Source organism: Aythya marila (assembly GCF_965140915.1).
Source record: "Aythya marila genome assembly, chromosome: 5".
Classification (NCBI taxonomy): domain Eukaryota; kingdom Metazoa; phylum Chordata; class Aves; order Anseriformes; family Anatidae; genus Aythya; species Aythya marila.
In genome coordinates this window covers 12,267,803-12,279,447 of record NC_139046.1, presented here as the reverse complement: position 1 = coordinate 12,279,447, position 11,645 = coordinate 12,267,803, and the positions used below count along the sequence as shown (strand labels likewise).

The 11,645-nt window shown below is 38.5% G+C and overlaps 1 protein-coding gene across 1 annotated transcript in view; it reads left to right on the top strand.

The window, feature by feature from the left end:
- Positions 1 to 284: 284 nt before the first annotated feature.
- Positions 285 to 11,645, top strand: part of WDR25 (WD repeat domain 25) — a 66,198-nt gene continuing 54,837 nt past the window's right edge. The window contains exons 1-2 of the mRNA XM_082760980.1: positions 285 to 302; positions 2,348 to 3,122. Coding sequence (XP_082617106.1) covers positions 2,406 to 3,122 — 717 coding nt within the window. The 5' untranslated portion in view covers positions 285 to 302; positions 2,348 to 2,405. The remainder of the gene's footprint in view (positions 303 to 2,347; positions 3,123 to 11,645) is intronic.

Here is an 11,645-nt window from a genome sequence, read left to right as displayed (position 1 = left end):
TCCCGCCCGGCTCCCCCCGCGCCCCGTTCCGGCTGGGAAACGCGCTCCGCCCGGAACCATCGTTTTCCCCCCGCCTTGCCCCCACCCGCGTCCAGCAGCCCCTCCTGCCCCTAGGGACCCCCGCAGAAGGACTCGCCGTCGCGCAGCGAGCCGCGGCCTCAGCCTCGCCCGCCGCTCCGCGCTGTGCCTGCGGGGCAACGGCCACAGGCCGGCCGCTTAGAGAGAAGGGAGCGGTTTCTGCCCGGGGTGCTTATAAACGGGGAGCAGCCGCGGGACGCCGGCTTCCGGGGGCCGCCCCTCAGGTACCGGGGGCCGCGGCGGGGCCTGTGGGGGGGGGCTCCTGTGGGAGGGCGCTTTGCTCTTCCCAAAATACCGAGGCCTGCGGGGCTGTGTGTGGTGCCGGGGTGGGTTTATGTCGTCCGATGTGGTTTAGCAGCTTCTTTGCAGTCTCCTGCAGCAAGGTGTTTGTTTCGTATCCCGATACCTGCAAGGAGGTGCCCTCTGCTTACCTCAGAGCCTCGCGCTGCCTCTTGTCTGTGTGTGCTTGAAAATGAAATAAAGCGGTTTTTGAAAGTCTAACCCACTTGTATATCCTCATTCATAGCTTTCTGCCGGAGGTCAGTTTCTTACTGTGAGTTGTTCACTTACATTGTGAATCTTGGTCGCGGTCTGTTTCCAGCCTTATGATACAAATAGTAACTACATGCTGTAAGGTGCAGTCCTTCAGTGTTAGTACTTGTTTGGTGAGAACTGTCAAATAAAGCTGACTTGAAGGAAAAAGGATGCTTATTACTACTTGTTCTGTTTTTAAATGAGTTGTTCTGGAACACTTCTTAGTTATTTTTTCCCTGTGAAATTGCTTAAGTGAAATGCTGTTTTAACAAATGAAGCTGTATTACTCAAAAAAAAAAAAAATCTCTTAGTTGTAAGTTGCTGAAGCTTACAACTATCATAAACCACAGATAAAGACAAAATGCCCTCTAGAGGGAGATCTTGGTGCTTTTATGTGCTAAAACGTTAGTAGCTGGGTTCCAGTTAAACATTCTGATCACTTGGAAAGGGCCTGATGTTGATCAGTGTGTTTGTCTAAATAGGGTTTGTGCTTACCAGCTTTGTTACAGAATACAGACCACAGCCTGTGATGTAACTGTGCTGTAGGTTAAATAAAACCTGCTCATTTTAACTCAAATAGATCTCATTGTGAAGTTAAATGAGTAATCCTTATAAGTTCCAGCATACTGCTCCAGCAGTAGTGTTTGTAGGACTTTCATTTCTGGCATCAACCCTGCAAATGCTTGTGGACATATTGCCTTTCAGACAGCAGTCTCAATCCAGCTGCTTTTGAGAGTAGCTTCTCCAACCTAAATTGAAGATTTCAGAAACTGTTCTGGAAGTGTTGTAGGTTAAATCATTGTAGCATGATGAGTGCTCACAGCTGAGCAAGAAAACAAAGCAGAAATAGTAATTTAATATGCCATCCAATAAATTTTAGTAATTGAAGGGTAGCAGTGCTTTTCGATTGTAAACAGCAGAGGTTAAACATTATTTCAGACCATCTATGATGTGAATGTAGCTAAACCTATTGTCCACATGTGCCACATAGATTTTGGAAAAAAAGATTTTTGGGATTGTTACAGTGGTAAATTATTCCAGGTTCCATATGCAATCTCAGCATGTGATTTCTTTTTCATAAAAGTTCTGAGAAAGTTAGCTCCACAGTAAACTTTATTTTCTATAAGTAAATGTGAGCAGTGAATTCAGTGTAGCTTCTGGCCTATGCCTGTTACGTTAAAGGCTGTGTAGAGCTACCTCTGGAGATAATGGGAAAAATTCTTTTTCCTGTAAGACTACCAAGTGGATCAAAAATACATTTACTGTTTTTAGTAGCCAATTGAACCCCTTCATGCTTAGCAGCATGGAAGAGTTGAAAGAAACTGTTACTCCGAAGTACCTGTAGTATTTGTATTATTATAAATGAATATCCTAAACCACTGCACCCTCTTGTTTATGTGCGAGGAGGAGGGAGTTCTCCTGCAAGTAAGGTGGAAGTGATTTGCAGTACTTACGCTGGAAGTTTGTTTTCCTTTCCACGCTCATTTTCTCCTTGTCTTGCAGTATGCAAATGCATCTCTGCAATGCATTAAAAATGTATGCAAAGTGCTTGGAGGCAAATGATGTTGCACCATTGAATGTACAGATGTGCTATAATAGAGGAATACATTCCAGGAATAAATGGGAATAAAATACTCATGGATTTTTTTAAGAAATGCATATTTGTATCTTTAAGTTACATGTATTGTGGAGTCCATAATAAATTGTGCTCTGAATGGTCAATTTTTCATTGTAGATTGTTGCTTTGGAGATTCCAGCACTGAGATTTCTGGTGTCTGCTATATCGAGCCATAATGAGTTCATCACTGGTTGCTTATGATGATTCAGACCCTGAGGCAGAAACTGAAAAGACTGAAGTCCCCAGTACTTCTAGCAGACAAACAAGCCTTCCGAGTTCTTCTGTGAAGCCTGTTCAATACTTTGCACCTGGTAGTTTGAGAACAAAATCTACATATGAAATGCAGCCTACTGAGAACACTGACAATTTTGGCATAAGTATTGTTTGTGAAAATCTCCCTGAGCATTATGCACCGAATAATAACACTGATTTGACATCTCCTTACTGTAGGAGAGCATACTCCAGCCATGCTGCATTATGTGTGCCCTACAAAAACTATGAACAGACATCAAGCTCTTCAAGAAACTCTGGAAATGGCACTTCCCAAAAGCGAGTGCATAAAGACAGTCCTACAACTATAAAAGGAATTAGACCATATATCCCCAAAAGACTGCGTCAAGAAAATTCCAGTACCTGTGGAGAAGAAGAGTCTGATCCAGGTGAAAGCTCAAATTGTTATGTGAAGCAAGACGTATCAGGAGAGCAGACAGTGAGAAAGATATCTGAAATAATTAAGCCATATTTGGGATCCAAGTATAAACTTACTGAAATCCCCAAAAGCTTAGTGTTTCATATGTTTAAACACAGCAGTCCTGTTAATGAAATCCAGTGGTGTCCGGTACGAGAACAAAGTCACATGCTTCTCTCAGCTTCTATGGATAAAACAATCAAGGTAATGTAAACCAAGATGGTTTTTGGACTGATCAGCAAGCTTAAAAATGCTGTATTAAATAATGATCTTGGAATAGTGTATTTTTGGCAGTGTGTTTGGCAGTTCCACCATATTCAGAATTGGAGGAGATGCTTTTCTGTACCAGACCTCTTATGAACTCTCAGCTTAATGCTTTAATGTACAATCCTGTAATTTCATAATGTAAGCACTGTGGTGCAGGCTCTGCCTTCAGTCACTGAACAGCTGACTGCCAGCACTTTGCCAGGCCCAAGTAACTACAGCTGCAGGTGCTATGCTGGGTCTTGTGCATCTTTCCTCTGAAATACAATGATGTTTTACATCGCAGAAAGGTGTCCTCTCATGACCTAAGGAGTCTTTCCATTTTAAATTTGTTTTAGGGGTTAACTACTCAATACTTACAGTGTATTTTCCTTCTGACTTCAGTGATTTGGTTTCAGTTCTTTGTTAACTTAGTCAATCCAGTAAGTCGTGCATAATCATAGGGTATCCTGAGTTGGAAGGGACCCACAAGGAATCATTGGGTCGAACTCCTGGTTCCAAAAAGGACAAAAAATCAGCCACTGTGTCTGAGAGTGCTGTCCAAATGCTTCTTAAGCTCCATCAGGCTTGGTGCTGTGACCACTGCCCTGGGGAGCCTGTCCCAGTGCCTGACCACCCTCTGGGTGCAGACCCTTTTCCTAACACCCAGCCTGACCCTCCTCTGTCACAGCTCCGTGCTGTTCCCTAAAACTTTCTTCTCAAATTTAGGGCTTTAAGTGAATCTTAATGCTTAGAGGCTGGCAGAACAGCCTTTGTATTAGCATATTTCTAAAAAAAATAAATAGAGGAGGGAACTTTAAAATGTAATTTGAATTCTGATTTGATTTTGGTATGCCATTCTGATACTCCAACCACAATAAATTCTCACTAAAGTTGAGTTTTCTTTGCCCTTTTGATGTTTTATTTTTGTACTAAAGAATTGAGTTTCATTTAGTTTGTCTTCTATATGATTCTTCTTATCTTAGTGATGTTTCTTTTCTTTTCCCTTCTCTCAGTTTTGCCATGGGGCCCTGTGAAATAAGTACTGACTTCACATCTCTGAAGCAGTGGTGTTCTCGAATCTCAGACATAGCTCTTTTTTTTTCTTTCCCTCTTTAACGTCTTTTAAAGCACTGATGTTCACAGAAAAGAAAATCCTATAGTATGAATAAAACTTCCTCCTCTCAATTGCTTATCTTTTCAAACTCTTATTCTCTTAATTTCACTTCTAGCAAGCATAACCTGTCATATTAGTGAATTTTGAATACTTTTACCTGTAAGGTAATTCTTTCCAAAGTATTTTTGTCCATCTTTTTCATAAAGATGAAACAGAAGAAAAAAGTACACTTGTTTTTCTTTGCAAGTCTTCCTTTATATACTGAATAGGTTAAAGCTTGATTGCTATCTGAAGAACAACCTTAGACAGAAAATATGATATGCAAAAAGCGCTGTTGGATGTTTTTGGCAAGCTGCATTGTATATTTGGGTTGCACAAAATTATATGTACTTTTTTATTTCAATATGTCTCAATTTGACTAAGCACGTGTATGACGTTTTAAGATACTGCTTGTTCACCATCCCAGAGCCTTATTTCAGTGATGAGTGAAAGTAATTATAGATGTACTAAACTTGGTAAAACAATATAAATGAAAGTTGTCATTGCTATGTAAAATTATTAAAAAAAAAAAAAAAAAGTGAGTAATAGCCTGTCTGGTTTTTATTTTGTAAACAGGAAGAAAGGTTTATTCTTGTATTTACTAAAACAATATTTCCACCTCTGTTTGGAGGCAGTCTTTAACAGTAAAGCTGTTATTTGAAGGAATCTATTTACTTCAGGTGCCCCAAACTGTGGAAATTAAGTGTAAATGCAATGTGGTGATATTCACCACACTTCAGAGTATGGGAATCTAAAACATCAGTAAAGTGACAACATAACTGTTATGAAGCCTATTAAAATGCATCTCAGTATTTTGAAAGGTAAGCTGTAGAGAAATACCTAGAAAGAAATGCTTCTTACTGCTGTTTCTTACTGAGATTAAAGATTTAAGGTAGGAGCAGTAGCATCTTTGAAGTTTGTGCCTTTATACAAATACCTTTCGAGCCAGTAGAGGGCACAGTTAGATTAAACATTGTCTGGATGTTATGGAACTAATTTCTCCAACTTTCAAGGGTCATGAGCCCATAAATCTCTAATGAATCCGACAGCAGTGGTTTCTCTTCTGGGAATTTTTTTGGCTGTCTGCCATTGCCTGGAGTTGTCCATTTTCTGGTGTAAGCATAAAACAAGCAATTGAAAACACAGATGTAAATGTGCTATTTTATTTATTTATTTTTTCAATCACGTACCTTCCTTCAGCTTTTCCTTTTGTTCTTTTTTTTTCCAAAAACACCTGCTTGGAATTAATAGTTTAAATGCAGGCAGTGGAAGCTTGTTCTTTTTTCCTTTTAATGGGAACATCCATGGTAACAGATACTCAGGATGTCTGCAGTATTTGAGCATCTGATTTGGATAGACTCAACAGTTAAAAGCCTAAAGTCCTCATACAATTGAGACAAGTAGGTAATCCAGAACCATAAAACTTTGTGCTTCCAGTTAATCATGTGAATAACTGAAAAATAATATTTTTGTGTAAGTATCTTGGATTCAGTCCTTAACTTCAGCCTATACAGCATGCTATTTATAGTTTGAAGATATCAGTCCAATATCAGTGGAGATTTCTCAGAACTGAGAGTTCTGTCTAAGCAGATCAGACTGTGGTGCTCATAGATCTTTTCATTTAATCAAAACTAAACTATAGTCATAAGCAATTTTTGTATTACTTAGCCAAACAGTTTTGCATCTTTTATGTTCTTCTATGTTTAAATATTCTTCTCTTAAATTTTTAATCACAAACTAAGAACTTTTTTTTTTTAACATAGAGAAGAAAGCTAAACCCAAGTATTTCTGTCTTAATTTAGAAATCTTAATTTCTTTATTCCCATCTAAGCTATTATGAATAAATAATTATTGTATATTTTATGTTCCTTATCACACGGGGATATATCTGAAATATATAAATGGAACTGATTATGTTTTTTTGTATTATGTATGTATCCTGTTTAAATCTGGCAAGATAAGTCTTCCCTTTATGTTTGCCAAGTTTAACTAGTGTGCACTTTACCATCTTCTTTATGAATCGCTGTAAGTCATAGTACAATGTTTGCAAAAATTGAATTGATGTTTTCAGTCTGTTGACTGAAGAATAAGCTAGTGTTGGGTAACATCATCTGGAGTGCTTTGTGTAAATGTCTTACATATTTAGGAAGGAATGCTTCATAGGATTTTGTTTTTCCATAATACGTGTTTGTTCTTAATGATTTTTCTTTTTCGGTGTGTATGGCTGCATTTAAGAAAACAATCCAACGAAACAGTTATCAAACGGTACTGTTGGAAAAAATCAGGTATCAGCTCAGTGGTGTAATACTCCAGAGTAAAACTCCTACCAGCAGATGGGGCCCTTCAGTATCTTGGGGATGGTAACTTCTAAGGGATGGTAATTATTCTTTTAAAGAGTGGGAGATTTTAGTGTTTGCCTCCATTGTGTGTGTTGAAAGACATTACATTTAAAGTTTATGCATGTGTTGCTAAAGATACAAGTAAACTTCATAGGGACTTGAGAGTAAGATGCAACTTCACATGGGAAGCTATAGGTATTGTAGGTTAATTACCCACTATTCTTCCAATCCAGAAGATTTAGGAGAAATCTTCATGCTTTAAATTTGTAGGGAATGGAAAATAAAGTTATATTTAGGCTTTGGCAGTAGTCCTTTATCTTCAATTTTCTTTGAATTGTGAGCTTCCCCTTTCAAACGGGAAGCTGATAGGCTTCCTGCCTCTCTTGACAGCTACCTAGGTTGGAAGCAGTGATTCAAATGAGCGTGGTAGTGCTCTTCTTTGCTAATGCATTCTAACTGAACTTTCAGCAGCTTGTTTCTAGTTTAAGTATGTATTTTAAGGATTCTAAACTTGATTGTCTTGATGTTTGTCTAGACTGATTCGATTCTTGGGATAATACTTTTTCCCTTTGTTTCAAAAACTGCTCTAACTGAAATTTAGGATGCTACTGCCACTTTTGGTTTTGTTAACTTAAACATAGAGGTTGTGATTTTAATATCTTGGCTAGTAATTTTTGTATAAATTTTGAGACTCAACACAGTTATTAAAGGTACCTAAGTTTTGTAGTGTGGATGTTAAGAACTTTCTGAAAATCGACCCTATTTAGTTATTTCTGGTTTAGAACCCTAAATATAAAATCCTAAATCACAGGTTGTCATTGAATACAGCAATTTGTCTTAAGTAGCAGGGTCTTGCCCAGCAGTCAGTCTCTAGTAGGGTCAGTAGGTAGATGCCGAGAGAAAATGAGCTTGGCAAAGATTTATGGTACCTTCAAGTCCTCCTCTAGCCAGTGCTCATTTGAAAGTTAGGGGATTTCTGAGCTCCAAAGCATTTAATCTTTGTAATTTCCTAACTCAGTAGATCTCTGCCAGATACTTCTCTGCTCTTATGAGACTATCTTGTCTAAGGGTGCTAGCTCCAAGGTGTTATAGTGTTATATAACTTATACTGGTCAAATCTAATGTATGGATTTTGCTTTCTGGAGTGAATAAAACAATAATATAAGCAGCGTGTTTTTTTTTTTTTTTTTTTTTTTTTTTTTTTTTTTTTTTCCCCAGATTTTCAAAATCTTTTATTCTTTTGTGGTAGTGTGTTCTGCAGGACAAAGATGGCATAGTAGTATATTCCATTAATTTGTTATTCTTGATCCTGCTGTAGCAGGCTGGAAGCAGTGGAACATGATAGCCCTACTCATCCATATGATGTGTGTGACACTCATGATGGCAATAGAGATTTTCTAGACATTACTGTTAACCATGTTCTGACATTTGTTTTCAAAACTTCTGCAAGCAATTCATTGGAAGAAGCCAGTATAGGTACTGTTCCTCATTGTTCTGCTACATGCCTGTCTGTTAATAAGGCGACTGAATTTAGGCTGCCAGCTTGCATCCTATAAACTCACGTAGCTGTCAGATGGTTATAGCCTTGTCACCACTAGGCTAGATTCAAGCTGTTCACGGAGCAGGGTTAGATACCATGCTGCTAGTACCCCAAGCATTCTGATTTTTAGATTGATTTAAAAATCTGTGACAATGCTCCTTTAACTGTAGCTGATGCACAAAATGAGAATTTGGGGAGACTTTCTCTTAAATGCACGCATTACACTTTAATTGAAAGAACTTTCAAAGTGATCTGTTCAATGTCAGTACACTTCTAATACTGTATTGTAAAAGTAACACGATGTTCTTCCCATTATCTTGGAAGAGGCAAAAGAAACTCATTTTGGAGACTGTACTGCTTACCTAGGTGTGTGGAAAAAGGCATTGTCATTCTCTTGTTGAAGAGGTGACTAAATAGCTTCAGTATTTCAGAATAGCCTGACTTTTCTTAATGGTGCCTTGTTCCCTTTTCTATTTAGAACGATGTATATTTTTTTTTTCCCAAGGATTTTGAGCTCGCTGATTATTAGGATGAAAGTACATTTATTTGGTACATGTGTGTATGGTAATACTAGTTTCTTGAGTGCTGAAAGCCTTTGTCAATATACCTTGGTATTTTTCTAAGGAAATTATTTCATATAATTTTTGCCCATAACGCTTATTTTATAAGAAAAGGGACATTATGCAGGAAGGAGTGTGCTTGACCATGAACAAAAGCTTCTGTCTGTGATTCTGTCTGGGTGATAATACAGGTCAGGAGGTAAGAGCCAGCTCTTAACCAACTGCTCTGCAAAAGCCATTAATGCAAGTTGATAAAGAACAACTCGGGAGGGTGGTGGATTTTGGTCTCTTCATCACAAAAATCTTGGTGGGGTTGTTACATGTTTTGGTGTGTTAATATCTAGATACGTTTGGAGATCGTTGTTACACGGAGATTTATTTTTTTAATTATTTTCTTGTTTCCAGCAATGCTGTTGTCAAGGAAACGGAAATCCTTGTAATGCCTTTGTTCACTTTCTCAGAATCCACAGCTGGAGATGACTTATATAGTTTTTATGATGTTCTTAGTAGTTGACACACTCTTGTGCCTCAAAGGATTTTTCAAAGGAGTGTGTTTCTTTTGAGTATGAACAGCAGCATCCTGATATTTACACTGTTTGGTAGGCCACTGTTTTCTTTCCTTTTTCGTTAACAAGAACTAAATTCAGTACTCCTTTAGACAGGAATTTATCCTAATGCTTGCACAAAAATTGGTATTTTTGTTTGTTTAAACAAAAAAGGCCAAAAAGCAGTGAATATCTCAGCTTCTGGGTTACGTTTTCAGTTTTTAAGGGCATTTGTTTTACTTCTGCACTGGGTCTGGCTGGGATGGAGTTAACTTTCCCTGCTGTGGCCCATACAATGCTATGCTCTGCAGGTGTAGCTAGAACAGCATTGGTTTCACACCAGTGTTTTGCCCAAAGCTGAGGAATACTGGCACAGTATCAGGACTTTTTCTAATTCCCCCAGAGCCAGCAGGATGGGGGCAGGCAAGAGGTGAGGAGGGAACATCACCGAGGCAGCTGACCTAAGCCAGCCAAAGGGATATTCTGTGCCATATGGTGTCACACTCAGCAACAAAAGGTGGGAAAAGGAAGAAAAGGGGAGGGGTGGGCTCTCATTGTGAAAACGTCTGTCCTCTCGAACACCAGCTATGTGCATTGAGGCCCTGCTTCAAGGACGTCGTCAAGCATCACTTGTTGGTGAGAAGTAGGGAGTAATTTATTTCCTCTGCGTTTCCACATGGCCTTTGCTTTTTTTTTTTTTTTTTTTCCTTTTTCCTTTAGTTACATTATTTAATTAACCATAATTTTCCCTTAATAATATTTTATTCATTTAATTAAATTATCCTTATCTCAACCCATGAGTTGTTTTTAACTTTTCTTCTTCCCTTCTTCTTCTGAGGAGAGGGAGTAGTTGTGGCAGTGATCAGCTGCCTAGCTAGGTAAAACCACCACAACTTCACACTTGGAAATGCCTCCTGAATTAGAGTTTCTGTGAGGAATACTAGAGGAGTACTTCATGCTGGAAGTGGTCTCTCAGTGAGACCTCTCAGTGAGGTTTGAAGATGTAGCTTTGGGGAAGACGAGCAGGGGAAGAATGATGCTTCATGGTACAGCTAACACACCTGTGTTTTCCAGAAGAAGTGGGAATTACTTAAAGAAAAGTTCAGAAAATAAAGGTCTTCTGAAAGCAGTAGAACTAACGGAGTCTGGCTGTGTCTTGAGGCTGGCTAGCTGTGGATTTTCTTCAACTTCTCTGTCCTTCAGGGCTTCTGCCATGTCTTTCATTTTTTTTTTTTTTATTCAGCTGCTCAGTTTGATTAAACCTTGAGGGGCAATGAAGTCCTTCTCAGAACTCTGAAATTTGGTTGAGATTGAGTGAAGTGACAATAGGTGAGATGCACCAGAGATATGGCTCTTGGGTCAGTGCTATTTCACAAGCCGTTCTTTCTCCAGGAATCCAAAAGGATGGAGTATGACTATTGAATATCCTTAAAATGTCATGGAAGAAGAGATTCTGTTTCTTCATGTTATATAGAAGGATGTTTTTGGTCACTCATTAGTTACAGAAATATCAAAAATATTAAATGTTTGCCTTTTTCTTAGAAACCTGTCTGTTCTGAATTGCTGAGCTTTGCACTTCTTTTCTGCTAAGAGCTCTTCTAACTGTTTACTGTTTCTCTCTTATGTGGGCTTTAGCAGACAAGTAAGCAACCCTGTCCTCCTCCCAGCATAGCCAACCCATTAGCAGAGGAAAATGTTGGTGACAGAGATGGCAACGGAGCAGTGTCCCTAATGAAGCTTAACTGATAATGTCATAAATTAAGCCCTTCAATTACATGTCGGATCTCTGTGGACAGCTCTATGGAGCAGAACATCATCTGAGATGGGAAAAGCATATTGTGGTGTTATCTCCCTTCCAGATGCTTCAGTAATATTCCTGGTTGAAATGATTTTTGGAGCTTGGACAAAACAGAGGTAGGATAGTTTTATGTTCTCAAGTTGCTTTAATGCATTGTGGGAGTATCAACCTTATCACTGGTATAGAAATTCCAAATGTTTCTACTGTTTAATATAAATACTCTTTATATAAATAACACCAGTGTAAGTTTGCTTCTTTTCTAGAAGTCTTGCTTTATAGATGCCTTGTACATACTGCTATATATATATTAAAGAAATCTGCTAACAAACCTACAAGATATCTTATGACTTGGATTCCCTACCTCTGTTGGTCTGTGAATGTTGTCAAGGAAACAGATCTTTGAGAAGCTTTGCTCTACTTTTTTCAGGTTCTATAGAGAGATTACTTGTGTTGGATTTATCCAGCATCAGGAGCAGAGGCAATTTGCCTGAAGTTTCTATTACTTATAATATATTTTTGTTCTTGTCTCTCTCTTTTTTTTTTTTT